At 40.9% G+C, this 17,020-nt stretch overlaps 2 protein-coding genes across 10 annotated transcripts in view; one reads left to right on the forward strand and one right to left on the reverse strand.

Annotated features, from left to right (window-relative positions):
- The first annotated feature begins 437 nt into the window (after positions 1-437).
- Positions 438-5,550, forward strand: LECT2 (leukocyte cell derived chemotaxin 2). The gene is made up of 4 exons (XM_077824123.1): positions 438-530; positions 3,132-3,237; positions 4,344-4,495; positions 5,140-5,550. Exons 1-4 carry the CDS (start codon positions 485-487, stop codon positions 5,304-5,306), a joined length of 471 nt encoding a protein of 156 aa, XP_077680249.1. The 5' UTR covers positions 438-484; the 3' UTR covers positions 5,307-5,550.
- The window catches only part of LOC144268846 (F-box/LRR-repeat protein 21-like), a 60,067-nt gene continuing 47,535 nt past the window's right edge, over positions 4,489-17,020 (reverse strand). For 8 of the 9 annotated variants that reach the window (XR_013346853.1, XR_013346855.1, XR_013346858.1 and 5 more), the window contains 4 exons: positions 15,606-15,697; positions 12,992-13,928; positions 8,984-9,146; positions 4,489-4,820 (listed from right to left, as the gene is read on the reverse strand). The gene's annotated coding sequence lies outside the window, so the exon portion shown is untranslated. The remainder of the gene's footprint in view (positions 4,821-8,983; positions 9,147-12,991; positions 13,929-15,605; positions 15,698-17,020) is intronic. The other variant, XR_013346859.1, reaches the window with a different exon arrangement.

The raw sequence follows: 17,020 nt of genomic DNA on the forward strand, positions 1-17,020 counted from the left end.
AGGAGCAGTAGGAGCAACAAGTAAAACAGACATATTGGCTGTGCATAAAAGACCTAGGACATTTCACTGCATTTGGCTCCTCTCTTCAACTCTTGTGGATCCTCAAGGCCCGGGCAACATATTTCTAGTACCGCCCGCGCCCAGCCCCTCTCTGCAGCTCTCTTGGTCCCAGCTTTTGCAGCTGGAGGAAGATGTGGTATAACTGTACCTCCTCAAGAGCTGTGCTATTTTTGAGGCCGTTGTTTCATTTCCGTTTGCTTTTATGTTGCAAGGGGCTAATTATTCCATTTCACAACTGGACACATAAATGCTTATATTTTTTCTTGACATCAGAGTTGCGTAATCTGAAAATTCTGCCTTCTATAGTTCTAAACTCTGATTTGCTGGGCAAACAGACTTAGCCTTTCTAGAACATATAAATAGCAGAGACGTTGTATGTTATAACTTTAATTTGGGCAGAGAACTCCGGTGAAACATCTGCAAAATGTTCCCACTCAAATTGATTGTTTTTATTGCCTTGGTTTCCATTGGTAAGTTAAGATTACTATTTCATTCATTTTCTTGAGTCTTGTTTTCAAACAGACTTTTTAGCAGATGGTGGAATATAAGCTTAATATTCTTGAAGCAAAATCCATCCTTTAAAGATTAGATAATTGACAAAATATAAAATTATTCATGTGCATCTATTTTAGCAGCAATTTGTAGTGACTACTATAATACACTACATGGTTTAAAGGGGGTAGCCAACAGGCGGACTGCCAGACAAATCTGGACCACCAGACGCTTTTGAACAGACCGTGAAGTCTTATTTACTATCATCATTGTTATTTTTGTATTATTTTCTCTGAAGTCTAGACTTTGATTATAGCTTGACCAAGAAATTTGAACCTTGACAAAAAATAAATGATTATCCCTGGCTTAAAGTAACACCACATTAATTTCAAAATTAAGATGATTTTAAATTAGTCTTAATAGGTTTGAAAACTAGAGTATATGCAATCACTCAAGTTATTAGCTCTACATTATTTCTAGAGGAATTTGCCTTTTACTGTGTCTTTGTAACACGATATTAGAGAAAGTCATATTGAGCAACTAACCTTCAAAGGTTGAAGAGACGTGACCCAATTCTGATCTCACTTACACCAGTGTAATTTCATTGATTTTAAACAGAATGAGATCAGAATCAGTCCCAGAGTCTCTGGTCTTGTCTGCACTAGGTTTTTTCTTCTTAAGACTTCCTAGAGTTGATTCCATTGGGGCAGCTAAATGAGTGGCAAACTCAGGGAGGAGTACTACTTTAGACCAGCTAACAGCAGCGGTTTGCATTTTAACCACCCTGTCATCTAAATTCACACTGGACTAGTTAGATAACAGGAGGTAAAAACACCAGTGACTGCTCTACACTATCTCTTCTGCTGTTCCTACCGCTAGTAGAAGTAACCATGGGAAATATTAGGAAAATCTAGCACAGATGGAGCCTCTTTGTGAAAAATGGGGCTGGGAGAAACCAGAGCCTGAGAAGGTTTTTTTGCTGGCACTCAGCAGCTTTTTCTAAGGATTGTGTTTCCAATGAACGAAAGTTCTTCCTCTAACTAGATAAAACATACATTTCAAGTTCAACAACGCTTGGCTGTCTAGATCTTACATCCTGTTTGCACTGGATGAAATTTATATACTAAATACAGTACTCCAAGCATTCCTGCTTCCAAGTGACACTACCATCTTCTGAATTACGGAGTCTGGGTTGTCCATCTAGAAATAGAGAACTGAGTAAGGGCTGAACAACAGCCAAGATGATGGAAACAATGCTATTTATGTTAATATCTGCTTATGAATATATGTATTTTCTATATAAAAAAGATCTTTTCTTCTTAGATGTCTGTCAGATTCCCACCAGCCTTCAATAACTTCTCCATTATCAACATACACAAACAAGTGAAGGAGGAAATAGGTTCATTTTAACTCAGTACACTCAAGTAATTTACTTCTTTTCAGCCTCGCCAAGAACCTGATCTGGAGTGCACTGAAGTCCAAGAACAGGCTTCAGGAGGCTTCAGAAGTTGGGGCTTGGAGCTGCTCGCTTCTTTCCTAGCAATAATGGAACACTTGCAAACTGCAAATCCCCAGCTCTGCAGGTTAACTGTCCTGAGAGTCAGGGTTAGGCAAGCTGGAAAGGCCAAAATATTATTTATACGTGGTCTCCTGCTGCCCTGAGGCAGCTGCTCAACTTGCAGCTACAAAGGAGAATTCTTTCATTTTTTGACTTCATGTGCTAAGCTTTCCTGTGAATAGGTCAGGCTGATGGAAAGCCAACATCCATAGCCTCCTGTGACCCCACGTGTTCTCTTCTACTTCAGAGCTAAATAATGCCCTCAAATGCTTTATTACCATCATTAAATTTCCCCAATCAAGGAGGAGGATAGAATCTGACCCTTAGCCTCAGTTGTTATTCATTACTTACATTACAGTAGCACGTAGGAGTCCCAGTCATAGGCCAGGACCCCATTGCACTGTGGGCTGTTCAAACAGACAGAGATTCCCTGCTCCAAAGATTTTACAATCTAAGTCAAGCATGGGAATTCTTTTCGAGTTCTGTAAAAAAAAAAAAAAAAAAAAAAAAAAAAGGGTTCGTTGGATCAGTTATCCCTATATCAAATCTCAAAATCTTCTCTTCTAAAGTAAAAAACACCACTCTGCTTACATTAAAGCAGGAGTCCCAAACTAGGGGTCGGGACCCCTCAGGGGGTCACGAGGTTATTACATGGGGGGTCGCGAGCTGTCAGCCTTCACTCCAAACCCAGCAATGCCTCCTGCATTTATAATGGTGTTAAATATATTTTAAAGTGTTTTTAATTTATAAGGGGGGTTGCACTTAGAGGCTTGCTATGTGAAAGGGGTCACCAGTACAAAAGTTTGAGAACCACTGCATTAAAGTAAAGAATGACAGAGCCACTAGTTTCAGGGACTCACACAAGCAATTTGTATTGGAAAGTGTCACTGTACAAAGCAGATTACTAATTAATTCCAATGTCCTCCAATTTTATCCCATTAGTAGCATAGCAAATACTTAATATGTAACTTTCTATCACAGAAAAATGGAAAATATGCTTAAATTTTCTATATTTTTTAAGTTGTTGCAGGACCATGGGGACAAATATGTGCTGGGAATCCTTCAAACAAAGTAAGGGGCTGTGATATCAAAGGATGTGGAAATTACGGCGCTCTAAGGAAATCAAGGTAGTATACTTATGCATTTTTTCTTGGTTCATTGTTGTTGCTAAAATAACTAAATGTTCACTTAGAACAAAAAAATCTGAGTTTAGCAGCCATCATTTAAAGCACTTAAGCCTTGTGAAGTGTGTCAGAATGACACCACTGTAGACCAACTGATGAAAAAAGAATGTGTCAATGTCCTTCTTCTGTGCAATAACCCTCATGTGATAGACTCACACTGAGCATGGGAGATAGCGGACTCCATGACCCATTTAGTCCTTGACCTTCATATTGTTGGGGCTTTCAAGAAGGATCCTTACATACATTAGTGCTACTTCTAAGTATTTTTGTGATGGGAACAGGATATTTGCCCACTAGGAATTGGACTCAGACCACCAGATGATTATACACACAGCTCTAGACATGGGAAGGACAGAACTAGTTAAGAAATAACATTGAAATGGTCTCAATTCCAAGTGCTTGAGTGATCTGAGTCTCCAGCTCATAGGTCATATGCTCAGCTGGTGTAAGTCAGCAAAGCTCCTATGAAGTCAACTGGAGTGCCGCTGATTTGTACCAGTGTAAGGTCAAGTGTTCTTTTTAGCCTTGTAAGTGATCAGTCTGCTAGCAACATGAGGCTAACTAGGGATATTAACAGTAGAGATGGTCAAAATATTTCCATCAAATTTATTTTTTTTTAATGACAAAAGATTTTTCCTCCCATGTCCCTGTGAGAAAATTTGCATATTGTTTATACATTTTTTCTGGGTTTTCATATAAAAACAAAATCCCCTAGGCATGGGTTATATTCCACCTCTTAAAAAATGTAAAAGCGAATATTTTGATTTTTAAAATATTTTGCATGGAAATTGAAACCTATGGTTGTTTTTTTTTAAACCAGATCTGATTAACTTTTGAGAGTTTTTCAGCTATTGAAGCTGGACTGAAGCCTCAAATATTTCTACTTGCATTACAAAGCTACAAAATTAAAATACAACTAAGTTAATAATAAAAAGCTGCAGCCCCAGTGTTGCTTTAAATAATCTACATGGTATAAGATATCAGACATTATGGCTATAGAATATGTAAATCAGCAATGCTTCATTACTTACACATGTGTACATTTTCAGAGATGGCACCATAAGACGACATCTAGGGGTGGATGTTGTATGCAACGATGGATCAACAGTGTATGCTCCTTTTAGTGGTACTATTGAGAGACAAGTTATCCCCTATAAAATCAATAATGCCATTAATAATGGAATCCTACTCCGTGGATCAGGTAACTGAGCTACCATAGTATTGATCTTTGATAAACATTAAATATTTCTCATGAAATAATTTTCCCTTCATGATTCTTTACCAATTGGAGAGTTGTGGAAGAAGCACAACCTAAACACATTTGGATGGTAAACAAAGCAAAACTGTACAGAATAGGTCAAAGCCTGTATTTCAATCAGAACTGTCTGTTCCTGTATTTGAATCCAAGCACAACTTATTCACTCTTCAAAACATGACAGGCCAAGTTCTCCATAAACAGGACCATCAACACAATCCTTTTCCCTTATAGCTCTCCACCCACTTAGACAATGGGACAAAATGATGACCTAAAGTGAAAAAAACAAAGAGGAAAAACAAAGTATTAGAACATGGATCTTGAAATATACTGTAGTTCAATTCTTTTAGAGAAAATTCTTCCCCACTTTCCATCAAAGGACAACAGCCCTGAAAACCTCAATTTCATGGATACTGTAGACTGGACTGGACTTGTGCTGAAAGCACTTTTAGCACCAATGAATAGTACTAGAGTGGAAGATATTTTGACTCTGGCCAGAGTAGAAACAGCCAAGGAGATCAGATGATGAAACGTTGACGGTTCCTTTATCCTTCCTTAATCTCTCTTTTATTTTTGTTCCTCCCATCAAGGTTTCTGCGTAAAAATGTTCTATATCAAGCCTGTTAAATACCAAGGCCAGATCGCAAAGAGCAACAAAATTGGAGTAATGCTGCCAATGCAAAGAGTGTATCCTGGTATAACATCTCACGTTCACATTGAGAACTGTAACAAATCAGATCCTACTGGTAACTTATAAATGCAAAGTTACATGAAATGAAAACATACAAAATTTCAAACAAAATCAACTGAGCAAACAAAAACAAGTTTCTTTCCTCCTTCCCAGAGACGCTGCCAAAAAAATGTAATCCACGGGAAAGGAAAAGATGTATTATGTATACAGCAAAATAAAAATGTGTATGTCAACCACAGTAGCCATGTGTCTCACTGCCAGTTTAACAGGCTAGTGCTTATCTGCACATGATGACATTGTAATCTCAGGCTCAGCAATAAACTATCCCAGAATTACCAGCCCATCCAATTGCAACCTTTTTTGGTATCAATACTTGTTTTAATATTGCATCTTTGTCTAATATGTAAACTGTGAACTCTTCATTAGATGCATGGACTCTTGATGTGAAATATTAGAGAAGAAAAGTGCTCGCTCTCTATTTCTAAATAAGTCCAGGTAATAAAACAGGCAGGACAACCTCTTCATTCAGTTGACAAGCAGAGAGAATAGTGGAGTCTAAGAGAATAGTTTATCCATAATGGGAACAGAAAGGTAACATTTCCTTTATCTTCTCATTGTGACGGAAATTGATAGAATAGCCCACAAAACCTCTTACACCCCATATGTGGCAGACATGATTTATATTCTGTGTTCTAGTGGTTCTCCCCTGGGCTTTAATAGGATGTGTTTTACTCCGTCTTCACCTAAGTGTGGTGTTTAGATGTTGCTTGTAATTATTAGAATTGGGAGCATTGGCTGTTGGGAGTCTGAAAGGACAGGAAACAGGAAGGAGTAGGGAGGAGTTGAGAGGCTGGGAGAAAGCTACAGAGAGCGCAGCAGCAGTTTGGTAAAGAGGTTTCCACTTTGAAAATAAAGTCCTGTTGAAGCTTGTTAGTACCTTGCCTGGTTGACACAACACGAAGTGGATCTGAATTGTAGCCTGGGGGAAAAAACACTGACAGACTTTTGAGAACACTCTCTTACAAGGCAGATCCCATAAAGGCCCTTTTCTATTACTCCAGTTTAGAAGGTCCTCCAGATCTTCTTGTATGATATTCTTGTCCTCCTCCATATTGGCAATATCTCCCAATCTTGTGTCATCTGCAAATTTTATTAGCACACTCCCACTTTTAGTGCCAAAGTCATGAATTGGTCCCAAGACCAATCCCTGACAAACTCCACTAGTAACCTCCTTCCAGCCTGACAGTTCACCTTTCAGTACGACCTATTGTAGTCTCCCCTTCAACCAGTACCTTATCCACTTTTCAAGTCTCATATTAATCCCCATCTTCTCCAATTTCACTCAATTTCCCATGTGGAATTGTATAAAATGCCTTACTAAAATCCAGGTAGATTAGATATTTGTCTAAAAAATCTGTTACCTTTTCAAAGAAAGATCAGGTTGTTCTGGCACAATCTATCATTTGTAAAACCGTATTGTATTTTATCCCAATTACTTTTTAGTTCAATGTTCTTAGCTATGCTCTTTTTCAAAAATTGTTCTAAAACCTTGCATACAATTGAGGTCAAACTAACAGACCTGTAGTTTTCCCGATCACTTTTTTCCATTTCTTAAAAATAAGTACTATATTGGCAATTATCCAGTTATAGGGTACGACCCCCAAGTTTACGGATTCATTAAAAATCCCTGCTGTTGTGCTTCAAATTTCATACGCCAGTTCCTTTAATATTCTTGGGTGGAGATTATTGAGACGCTCCTTATTTGGTCTCATTAAGTTGTCTGAGTTTCACTTCCACCTGGGATGGAAATTTCTCCCTCCATATCCTCATTTGTCCCTGCCATTACACCATAGCTCTCCATTATGCTTATTAAAAGCTGAGGCAAAGTATTCTTTTAGCTGTTGGACCATGCCTAGGTTATCTTTAATCTCCAGCCATCCTCAATGCTTAACAGTCCCACTTCTTTCCTTGTTTTCTTTTTGTTGATATGGTTATAGAACAGTGGTCCCCAAACTCTTCATGTGTCGCCCCCGCTAACTCCTGTCCAAACCCTCCCCTCCCCCCGGGAACAGACAGGGGTAAGGGGGCAGCGGCTGGGCCCAGAACCAGGAGCTGAGGCCAGGGCCACAGCTGGGGGCAGGTCTGAGGTTGAGAACAGGACCAGGAGCCAAGACTGGGGGCAGGACCGGGGACACGGTCAGGGCTGGCAGCAGAGCCATGGCCGGGGGCAAAGCCAGCAACTGGGACCATGGCAGCAGCTGGGAGATGGTGCCACCGCTGTGGACAGGGCTGCAGCAGAGATGGGCGGTGCTCCCTCCCTGCCCTCCACGGGGGCTGGCCCAGGCCCTACTGCACCCCCTGAAACATCCCTCTGCACATCCGTAGAGGGGCACACCTCACAGTTTGGGACCACTGGTATAGAACCTTCTACTATTGATTTCAATTTCCTTTACAAGGTCCATCGCTGCCTGGCCTTCAAAGGTTCTCACTTTTTCCTCTATGCTTTCTGACCTCTGAGAGATAGCTTTCCTTATAGATCCTTCACATTCCTTGTAGGCTTTCTGCTTTCCTCTCAGTAACTTGTTTCAGATGCTTGCTCATCCAGTTTGGCCAGCAATCCTTCCCTATGAATTTTTTCCCCTTGCTTGGGATGCAGGCTTCAGATAGCTTCTGCAACTTCGACTTAAAATAATTCCAAGCCTCCTCCACATTCAGATTTTTGAGTTCTTCAGTCCAGGCCCCTTCCCTAACTAATTCCCTTAATTTTTTTAAGTTTGCCCTTTTGAAATGAAAGACCTGGTTGGAGACCTATTTAGTTGAAACTGAATTAGCTCATGATCATTGGAACCAAGGCTTTCCTTTACAACCAGTTTTCTACGAGGTCCTCACTACTTATTAATTTAAATTGTCATCACCTCTTGTTGGTTTAAGAGACTATTCGGTGAAGAAAACGGTCAGGTATCACATCCAGGGATAGCTGGGCCCTACCATTATTAGTAGTGCTTGTCCTCCAACCTATATCTGGGAAGTTAAAGTCTCCCATAATCACACAATTTCCAGTAATATGTATTTCATTAAAAATATTAAAGCAGTCTTTCCATATTCAAATCAGATTCTGGGGGTCTGCAGCAAACCCTAAGCACTATCTCAGTGGAACCACTGTTAGTTTTCTTCCCCAAAGTGATTTTGACCCAAACAGATTCTGTTTTATCCATTCTGTCATTTCTAATTTCTTTCCAGTCTACCTCATTAATATACAATGCTACTCCATCACCTTTACCTTTATTTCGGTCTTTCCTGAACAGCACATACCCTTCAATACCTGTACTCCACTCGTGACTACTATTCCACCATGTTTCTCTAATCCCTATAATATCTGGTTTCACTTCCTACACTAGTAGTTTTAGTTCCTCCATGCTGTTACCCAGAATCCTTGCATTGGTATACAGACAACACCTTAGTTGTTTCTGCTTGACTTCACCTGATTAGGTACAGTCATTCCATTGCCAGTATCGTCTACCTGACTGTCACTGGCATTAGCATTATTTTTCCTTTGGACATCCATTCTCCTCCCCTCTGTTGTTCCTCTCTCCATTGTTGTATCCCCTCTTACTTGATTCCCCCCTCCACCCTCCCACACACACACACTCAATGTTAGAATCAGGCATGGAGATTACATGAGCATCTCCCAACCATCTCTCCTGAATTCCTAGTTTAGAGCTTTTTTAATTAGTTGTGCTAACCTCCGTCCCAGAAGTCTATTTCCCTCCCTCGTCAGGTGGAGCCCATCTCGGGCTAGTCCTGTCACCACAGAAGCATGCTGCTTCCTGATGTTGCAGTAGAGTATGGACTTCAAAACAACAACAAAAAACACAGGACTATCATTTCACGGAACTGCTGGCAAAGCTGAAAGATAAAAATACATTGTAGGTACATAAGTAAGTTAAGATTACTATTTCATTCATTTTCTTGAGTCTTTTTTTCAAGCACACTTTTTAGCAGAAGGTGGAATATACATTGTAGGTACATAAAATAGCTCCCCTGTGGAGGCAAAGGAGAAAACAGCTCATCCGGTTTTGTTAACGTTTAGTTAAAAATGTGGTATTAGCTGACCAACTCTGACAGGCAGAGGCCAGAGTAATTACAAGTGTTGCCATGTAACAATCCCTTGAAATCAGAGTTCATAAAAGCAATAATTCCAAAGCCTTTTTTAGAACAGTCTAGAGCTGAAACAGGGTCTCCTGCTTAGTTTTAGGGAACCACAAAGTCTTGAGATAATTGGTCCCTTTTGGGGGTTCTTTATGAAAATACTTAAAAATATTCAAAAAAGGTCTAAATCAGAAGTAAATATTAATGCCTGTAGTTATCGTGAGTTACCACACACAGCATGAAATACAGCATGTTGCTAACAAATGAGTGAGGTAAAAGTTTGAGCAGGTTCCATTTTAACACATTTTTTCAGATTCAGGGTTTGAGGCACTCCCACCCAGCTGCTGCATTGTGGGCAAAGAAGGGTGGAAGCAGAGAGTGACTAAAATCCTACAGTATGAGAGAGTCAGCTCTTTCCAGTCTCCCCCCACAAACAACTTGGACATTTGAGATCAAATTTCCCTGTAATTTCACTGCAGCCCCAACAACAAACCAAATTTCTTCCCTTTGGTTTGTGCATGTATGTGCTGGCCTGGGGGAGGAAAGGAACGGAGACTGACAATAAATGGGGGAAAGCCAGCAATTAATTAAGCAAGAATATCAATTACGTAAGACTGCCATCACCCCTGTCTTGGCAACATTCTTTATCTCAATCCTATCCTGGCTGTGCATGGCTAATGGGTCAATGCATGGGACTATCATCCACTGCCCCGCTCCCTACTTACAGTTTGTTGTCCAAGAAAGTTGGGCAGGTCCATCTCCAGCCCTAAGGGAAGAGCTGCCTGGACAGCTCTGGGGGCTCTACCACCTCCCCCAGCTGGAACCATTGCAGTATTGATTGCTGGGGAAGGAGCCTGCAAGGAGTACCTCAGCAAGCCTGCTGCTGCTGTCCAAGCCATCTCAGTGATGCCTCTGTGTCACCTGCTACCTCGAAACTGCAGCAGCCCAGCACCATACACCCCCTCAAAGCTGCCTCAGTCAGCCAGCCCTGTCCACTGCCTCAGTTCAGCATGGCCCACTGCCTCAAAGAAACCTCAGCTCACCGCACAGCCTTAGCTCTGTGCAGTTTCTTCAGAGATCCATCAACCCTTTCCCCTTGCTCACCCACCCCTCTGGAGCCTCTGTCTAGCTGGAGTTCTAAAGCAACTCCGGGCTGTTCCTCACCCTATTTACACACCGGTGTCAACAGCCAGCTCCCTCCCGCTACGGCTTCTGATTTTCGGTTTTAACCAACACACTGAGATTTAAAAAGGGAAATTGGAATTTAACAACATAAGGCTGGAAGGGACCTTGAGAGATCATCAAGTCCAGCCCCTTGCTGTAATGCAGGACTAAGCAAACCTCGACCATCACTGACAGGTATTTGTCCAACCTGTTCTTAAAAACCTCCAATGATGGGCGTTCAATCTGTGATTCATTATAATCCCCAGATCCTTTTTGGGAGTACTACAAGCTAGCCACTTATTCCCCATTTTGTAGATAGGCATTTGATTTTTCCTTTGTAAGTGTAGCACTTTGCTCATCTTGATTGCACTTTATCTTGTTGATTTGAGACCTATTCTCTAATTTGTCAAGGTTGCTTTGAATTTTAAATCCTGTCCTCCAAAACGTTTGCAACTCCTCCCAATTTGATGCCATCCACACATTTTATAAGCACACTCCCTTATCCAAGCCATTAATGAAATATTGATTTGTACCGGATCCAGGGCTGACTCTGGCAAGTTCCCACTATAGACTCAATTTGACAGTGAGCCACTGATAACTATTCTTTGAGTACAGCCTTTCAACCAATTTTGATCCACCTCGTAGTAATTTCATGCAGACCACATTTCCCTAGTTTGAGTATGAGAATGTCCTATGGGACTGTGTCAAAATCCTTAGTAATCCTTACTTACAAAATCCTAAATAAAAGCAAGATATATCATCTTGACTGCTTCTCCCCCTATCCACTAGGTAACCTTTGAAAGAAGGACATGAAGTTGGTTTGGCATGATTTGCTCTTGATAAATCTGTGCTGGCTATTCCTTAAAACCTGATTATCCTGTAGGTGCTTACAAATTGATTGTTTAACGCTTTGTTCCAGTATCTTTCATATTATCAAAGTTACACTGTCTAGTTCCTTGGATCCTCTGTTCCCCTTTTAAAGAGAGTTCTCCTTTTTTTCCTCTGGGACCTCACCATCCTCTGTGAGTTCTCAAAAATAATTGCTAACGGTTGCGAGATTGCTTCAGATAGTTCCTTAAGTAGCCTAGGATGGATTTAACCTGACCCTGTTTATCAAAATATTCTTTAATCTGTTCTTTCCCTAGTTTGGTTTGTGTTCCTTCCACCTTGTTGTTAATGTTATTTGTGTTGAGTACTTGGTCACCATTAATCTTTTTAGTGAAGACTGAAGCACAATAGGTATTGAACCCCTCTATCTTCTTGATGTCAGTTATTAGATCTCATTCCTCACTAAGTAGAGGCCTATTGTTTCTTTCATGTTTCCCTTACTCCTAATGTACTTAAAGAACTTTTTCTTACTGCTTTTATATCCCTTGCTAGCATTGATTCTACTTTTTCTAGGATTCCTTTTTGATTTTCAGGTCATTAAAGAGCTCCTGATGGAGCCATATTGGCCTCTTCCTATTCCTCCTATCTTTCCTTTGCATCAGGATACTTTGCAATTATTCCTTTAATATTGTCTTCTGGAGAAACTGTGAGCTCTCTTCAACAGCTTTGTCTCTTCATATTGTCTTCCCATGGGACCTTACTGTCCAGATTTCCGCGTTTGCTAAGGCCTGCCTTTTTTTTTTTTTTTTAAGGCGACTGTCCTTATTCTGCTGTTTTCACTCCTTCTCTTCCTTAGAATCAGGACATCTACCATTTCATGATCACTTTCATCCAAACTGCCTTCCACCTTCAGATTCACAACCAATTCCTTCCTGTTGGTCAAGAATCAAGTCTAAAATGGCTGTCTCCTTGGTTACTTCCTCCACTTTCTGAAACAAAGTTATCTCCAACACATTCCAAGAAATTACTGGAAATTTTGTTTTGCTGTATTACTTTTCCAACAGATGCCTCAGTAATTAAAGTTTTCCATTACTACCAGGGCTTTGGTCAATAATCTGCTTTAGAAATGCCTCTCCACCTCCTCTTTCTGATTTGGTGTAGACCCTTACCATAACATCGCCCTCTCATCTTTACCCAGAGACTTTCAACTGGTCTGCCTTTCACCTCTTTCTGAACCTCAAAACAAGTGTATATATTCTTGCTGTATAATGCAACACCTCTTCCCTTTATTCCCTGCCTGCCTTTCCTAAAAAAGCTATCCTGCTTTATTCCACTATTCCAATCACAAGATTTATCCCACCAAGTCTCTGTAAAACTAATTAAGTCATAATTTAGCTTAGGTACTAATACGTCCAGTTATTCCTATTTATTCCCCATACTACTTGCATTAGTGTATAGATATCTAAGATATTGAACAGATTCCCCCACTGATTTCCCTCTTGTTGCTCCTATGGCTCTACTGTAATTTTCCACATTTCTCTCCCCCTTCTACCCTCCCCCGTCACCCAAAACACCTAGCCCTCTGTTAAGGTTGCCTTTTTAATGCTTACCTGTGGGCTTTTGTCACCTGCCCCCTTTGAACCTAGTTTAAAGCTCTCCTCACTAGATTGGAGAGTCAGGGCACAAAGATGCTCTTCCCCTTCTTGGTCAGCAGTGCTTCTTCCCAGAACAGCATCCCATGGTTGAGGAAGTCAAAATCCTTCTGTTAACACCATCTGCGAAACTGTGCATTCATCTCCGGGATGCACGTATCCCTGCCTGGGCCTTTAGCCTCAACAGGAAGGATGGGCGGGAATTCCACCTGTGCCCGACTCCTTCACCCGCACTCTCAGAGCCCCGTAGCCACTGATGATCTGCTCAGGGTCACACCTGGCAGTATCATTAGCATTCACATGGATGACAAGCACAGAGCAGTGGTCAGAGGGAAGGTTGAGCCTCAGCAACCTTCCCATAACATCTCCATTGTGGGCTCCAGGAAGGCAGCATATCTCCCTGAGACATCATGTCAGGTTGGCGAATTAATGACTGTGTCCCTCTCACAAGGGAGTCCCCAACCAACAGAACCCTAAGCCTCCTCCTCTTGGGTGTGGTGGCAGCGAGAAGATGACACTTCCTTCAGACCTCAGCCATAGGGGTCTGCTCCTCACCTCCTGTTGCCGGTGCAGCATACTGTGATGGTTGGGGGACCTGGGTGGAGGGTGGAGCACTGTCTACTGCCTGAGGTGACCAAGAGCCACCTCCTCCCCATAGAGCAACAAGTTCTCCTTCCTCCTCTGGTACCTCTGTAGTCATGGATAGTTGGCTAGCGTCCTCCATCCCAGATATTTCCATGTGTGTCCTGTGAATTAAGTCCTCGTGCTCCCAAACTGTGTAGATGAGCCAACTCCTCCTAGAGCTCTCTTGCCTGCTTCCTGAGGGATTCCACCAACATACACCTCTCATACCGGGTGGTCTCCAGCATGGCTTTAGTCAGCAGGGACATGCAGGCTGAAAACACCAGAAAAAACACCAGAAATGGTTACTTGATCTAAGGGCTTGTCTCCATAAAGCAATGTAACGTGGATTATGGGGTGTGATTTCTAAAGCACACTAACACGTTTCACATTAATTGGTCCATGTAGACCCTGTTGGTGCACACTAAAGGTTCCCTACTGTGCTTTAACTTCGTGCTCTTTGAAACAGTACTAAATTAAGACGCACACATTACAAAGAGATTACTCATGACAGAATATAATGTACATATATACACACACACATTATTCATTATAGTATATACAAAGAGAAAGTTCTGAAAAACCCTGATATTGTGGCAGCTACATAAAACTCAGGAACAGCTAAATATAAATCCCCCAAAATGAAATTAAGAAATGCCTCAAAACTATGAAGGGTTGTTTCTGGAGGTTTCAATGAGGTCAATAGTTCTCAGCTTTACAACAATTAGGGGTGTCATCAACTATTAACTGCTGTCAAATAAATCTCTTCATGACAAAATTTAGTGCAAAATATAAAATGAAATTCTACTTTGAAAAGTGGCTAAGTAAATACGCAACCTTCTTACTTCACAATTCTGCTCCCTTGGCTTCTTCAGAACTGCTTATTTCAGTGATAATTCCCCCCGGGCTTTTTACTCCTGTTAGCCCTAGACTGACAGCTACCACTATAAGAGACTGAACTGAATTCTAGCCCGCTTGTGTACCAACAGAACTGTTTACTAGGTTTCATTCACTCATACTTATAAAAAGCCACTAACAGAACTGAAGTAGGACAGGACAAGTATTACTGAGGCATAATCTGGTGACCAGGGGTTGTATCTTTGCAACTCAGGGCAGAATCTGGCCTACAGATTTTTAACTGGGGATGATATACAAGACTACAGTTTAAATTTCATGTTTGCAAATTTCACCTGTGATCTGGGGTTAAGAAACAACTTCCACAGTTGAACAAATTTAGTATTCGAGCCCCACCAACTTTTGTTTTTAAGTGATGTTACAGAGTTTGTTACTGTTAGAGTCACACACTTACCCATGGTCAAAAAACAGTCACATTTACCATAGCCACCTCAACATTCAGCTACAAGACAAGTGTATTTAACATTTTCATTCAGTTGCACAGTTTTTCAGTGCTCCCTTTCCCATCACTAATTATGTTGTCTGTTAAACTACAACCTCTCAGAGGCAGGGACCTTGTCCTGTTACCTACATTTACAGCATTTAGCAAAGAGATAATGCAATTAATAATGCTGGTCTAGATCCTTGGCCATTTGCACAGTCCTGGAAGCACAAAGGATATAGAAACCTGTCCTAAAGAGCCAGCTAGGAAATACTCTTGCACAGAGAAAGAGACAACACTGCAAATGAATACAGAACATTTCTTTCTCAATCTCATAATTACACAAACTTCAAGAACAAACTATTTTATTGCCCTAATGAGAAGAACATAAATGGAAAAAACCTCAAATTGTTTGATTCTATCAGAGAAGCTAACAATAAAGTGACAGATTGTGAAAAAAATTTGTTTAGGGCTATTTTTCAAAACCACCAGCTAATAACTGCTGCCATGGAATAAGGTAGACCAATAGCTTGAGCCCTGCTTTTCAAACAACCACATTTGGTGGTCCCTATGCTTCAAGAAGTGCACTGGGAAAGGAGAAAGGGAATTAATTACCTGATATCACCATGCAGCCACCACCTGCTGGAAAGGAAGAACACCTGGCAGGCCGGGATAATGGCACTTTCCCTCTGAAAGCAGCAGAATATCTATGGAATTTTTAAGTGCAAGTTTATACGAATCCACCCAGCATTTAACATCGCCTGCTACATTCTCTGTGATCCCACTGGAAGGGTTATAATGAGCAGACACATAAAGAGAAGGGAATAGTGGGTATAGGAGCTACAAAGTAAGAGAGACACATAGGTTATGCGTAAAAGACCCAAGGTTTGGCTCATCTGCTCTACTTCTGATGGATCCACAGGGCCTAGGCAATGTGTTCTTGGTACCCTTCCCTTTTCTGCACTTCTCTTGGTCTCAACAGACGTAGCTGGGAGGACATGTCACAACTGTAGCTGCTCAAGAGCTATGCAATTTTTCAGGTTGTTGTTCAATTTCCATCTGTTTTTATGTGGCAAGGGGCTAATTATTACATTTCACAACTGGACATACCAACGATTATCTTTTTTCTTAACATCCCAGTTGCCTAATCTGGGAATACTGCCCTCCATAGTTCTAAACTCTGATTTGCTAGGCAGAAAGACTAAGACTTTCCAGAACACATCAATAGCAAAGAGATACTGTACATTATAACTTCAACTCGGGCAGAGAACTCTGGTGAAACGGCTGTAACGTGTTCCCACTCAAAGTGATTGTTTTTGTTGCCTTGGTTTCCATTGGCAAGTTAAGATTACTATTTCATGCCTTGTCTTGAGCTTTTTTTCTAACAGACTTTTTAGCAGAAGGTTCAATACCAGCTAAATATTCTTGCATCAGAATCCATCCTGACGTATTTAGTTTTTGAAGAGTTAATGGAACATATCATATTCTCATGAACTATTAACTGACAATATACAAAAGCATCCATATGCATCTATTTTATCAACTATTTGGTGTGACTACTATAACTCACTATGTGATTTAAAGATTTGCCATGAAAACTGCAAAGTTAAGGTGGTTTTAAATTACTCTTTAGAGGTCTGAAAATGAGAGTATATACAAACAAGCAAATTACTAACTTTGCTTGGTTTCTAGGTGACTTTGTAATCCAAGTGCTACTGTACAGCAACAAGTCACATTGAGCATTTAATCTTCCAGGTTTGGAGAGAGATGACCTAATTCTGACCTCCCTTACACCAGTGTAATTTCACGTATTACAACCAGCATGAGATCAGAATCAGACCCAGAATCTCTACCTTGTCTGCACTAGGCTTTTTCTTCTTAAGACTTCATAGAGTTGATTCTATTGTGGCATCAGTTTTAGACTCTGCGGGGATGAGAGTTTAAACCAGACAACAGCTGCTATAGCCATTGTAACCATCCTGTCATCTGGATCCACCCTGGGTCAATTAGATAATAGAATGGAAAAGGCA

The sequence above is a fragment of the Eretmochelys imbricata genome, chromosome 8, assembly GCF_965152235.1.
Source record: "Eretmochelys imbricata isolate rEreImb1 chromosome 8, rEreImb1.hap1, whole genome shotgun sequence".
Classification (NCBI taxonomy): domain Eukaryota; kingdom Metazoa; phylum Chordata; order Testudines; family Cheloniidae; genus Eretmochelys; species Eretmochelys imbricata.

Bases quoted from the DNA above. Each gene is read 5' to 3' on its own strand.
- LECT2 (XM_077824123.1), top strand. From the start codon at position 485: ATGTTCCCACTCAAATTGATTGTTTTTATTGCCTTGGTTTCCATTG. The intron at 3,238-4,343 runs GTAGTATACTTA...GTACATTTTCAG, and splicing joins GGCGCTCTAAGGAAATCAAG to AGATGGCACCATAAGACGAC. The intron at 4,496-5,139 runs GTAACTGAGCTA...CCTCCCATCAAG, and splicing joins AATCCTACTCCGTGGATCAG to GTTTCTGCGTAAAAATGTTC.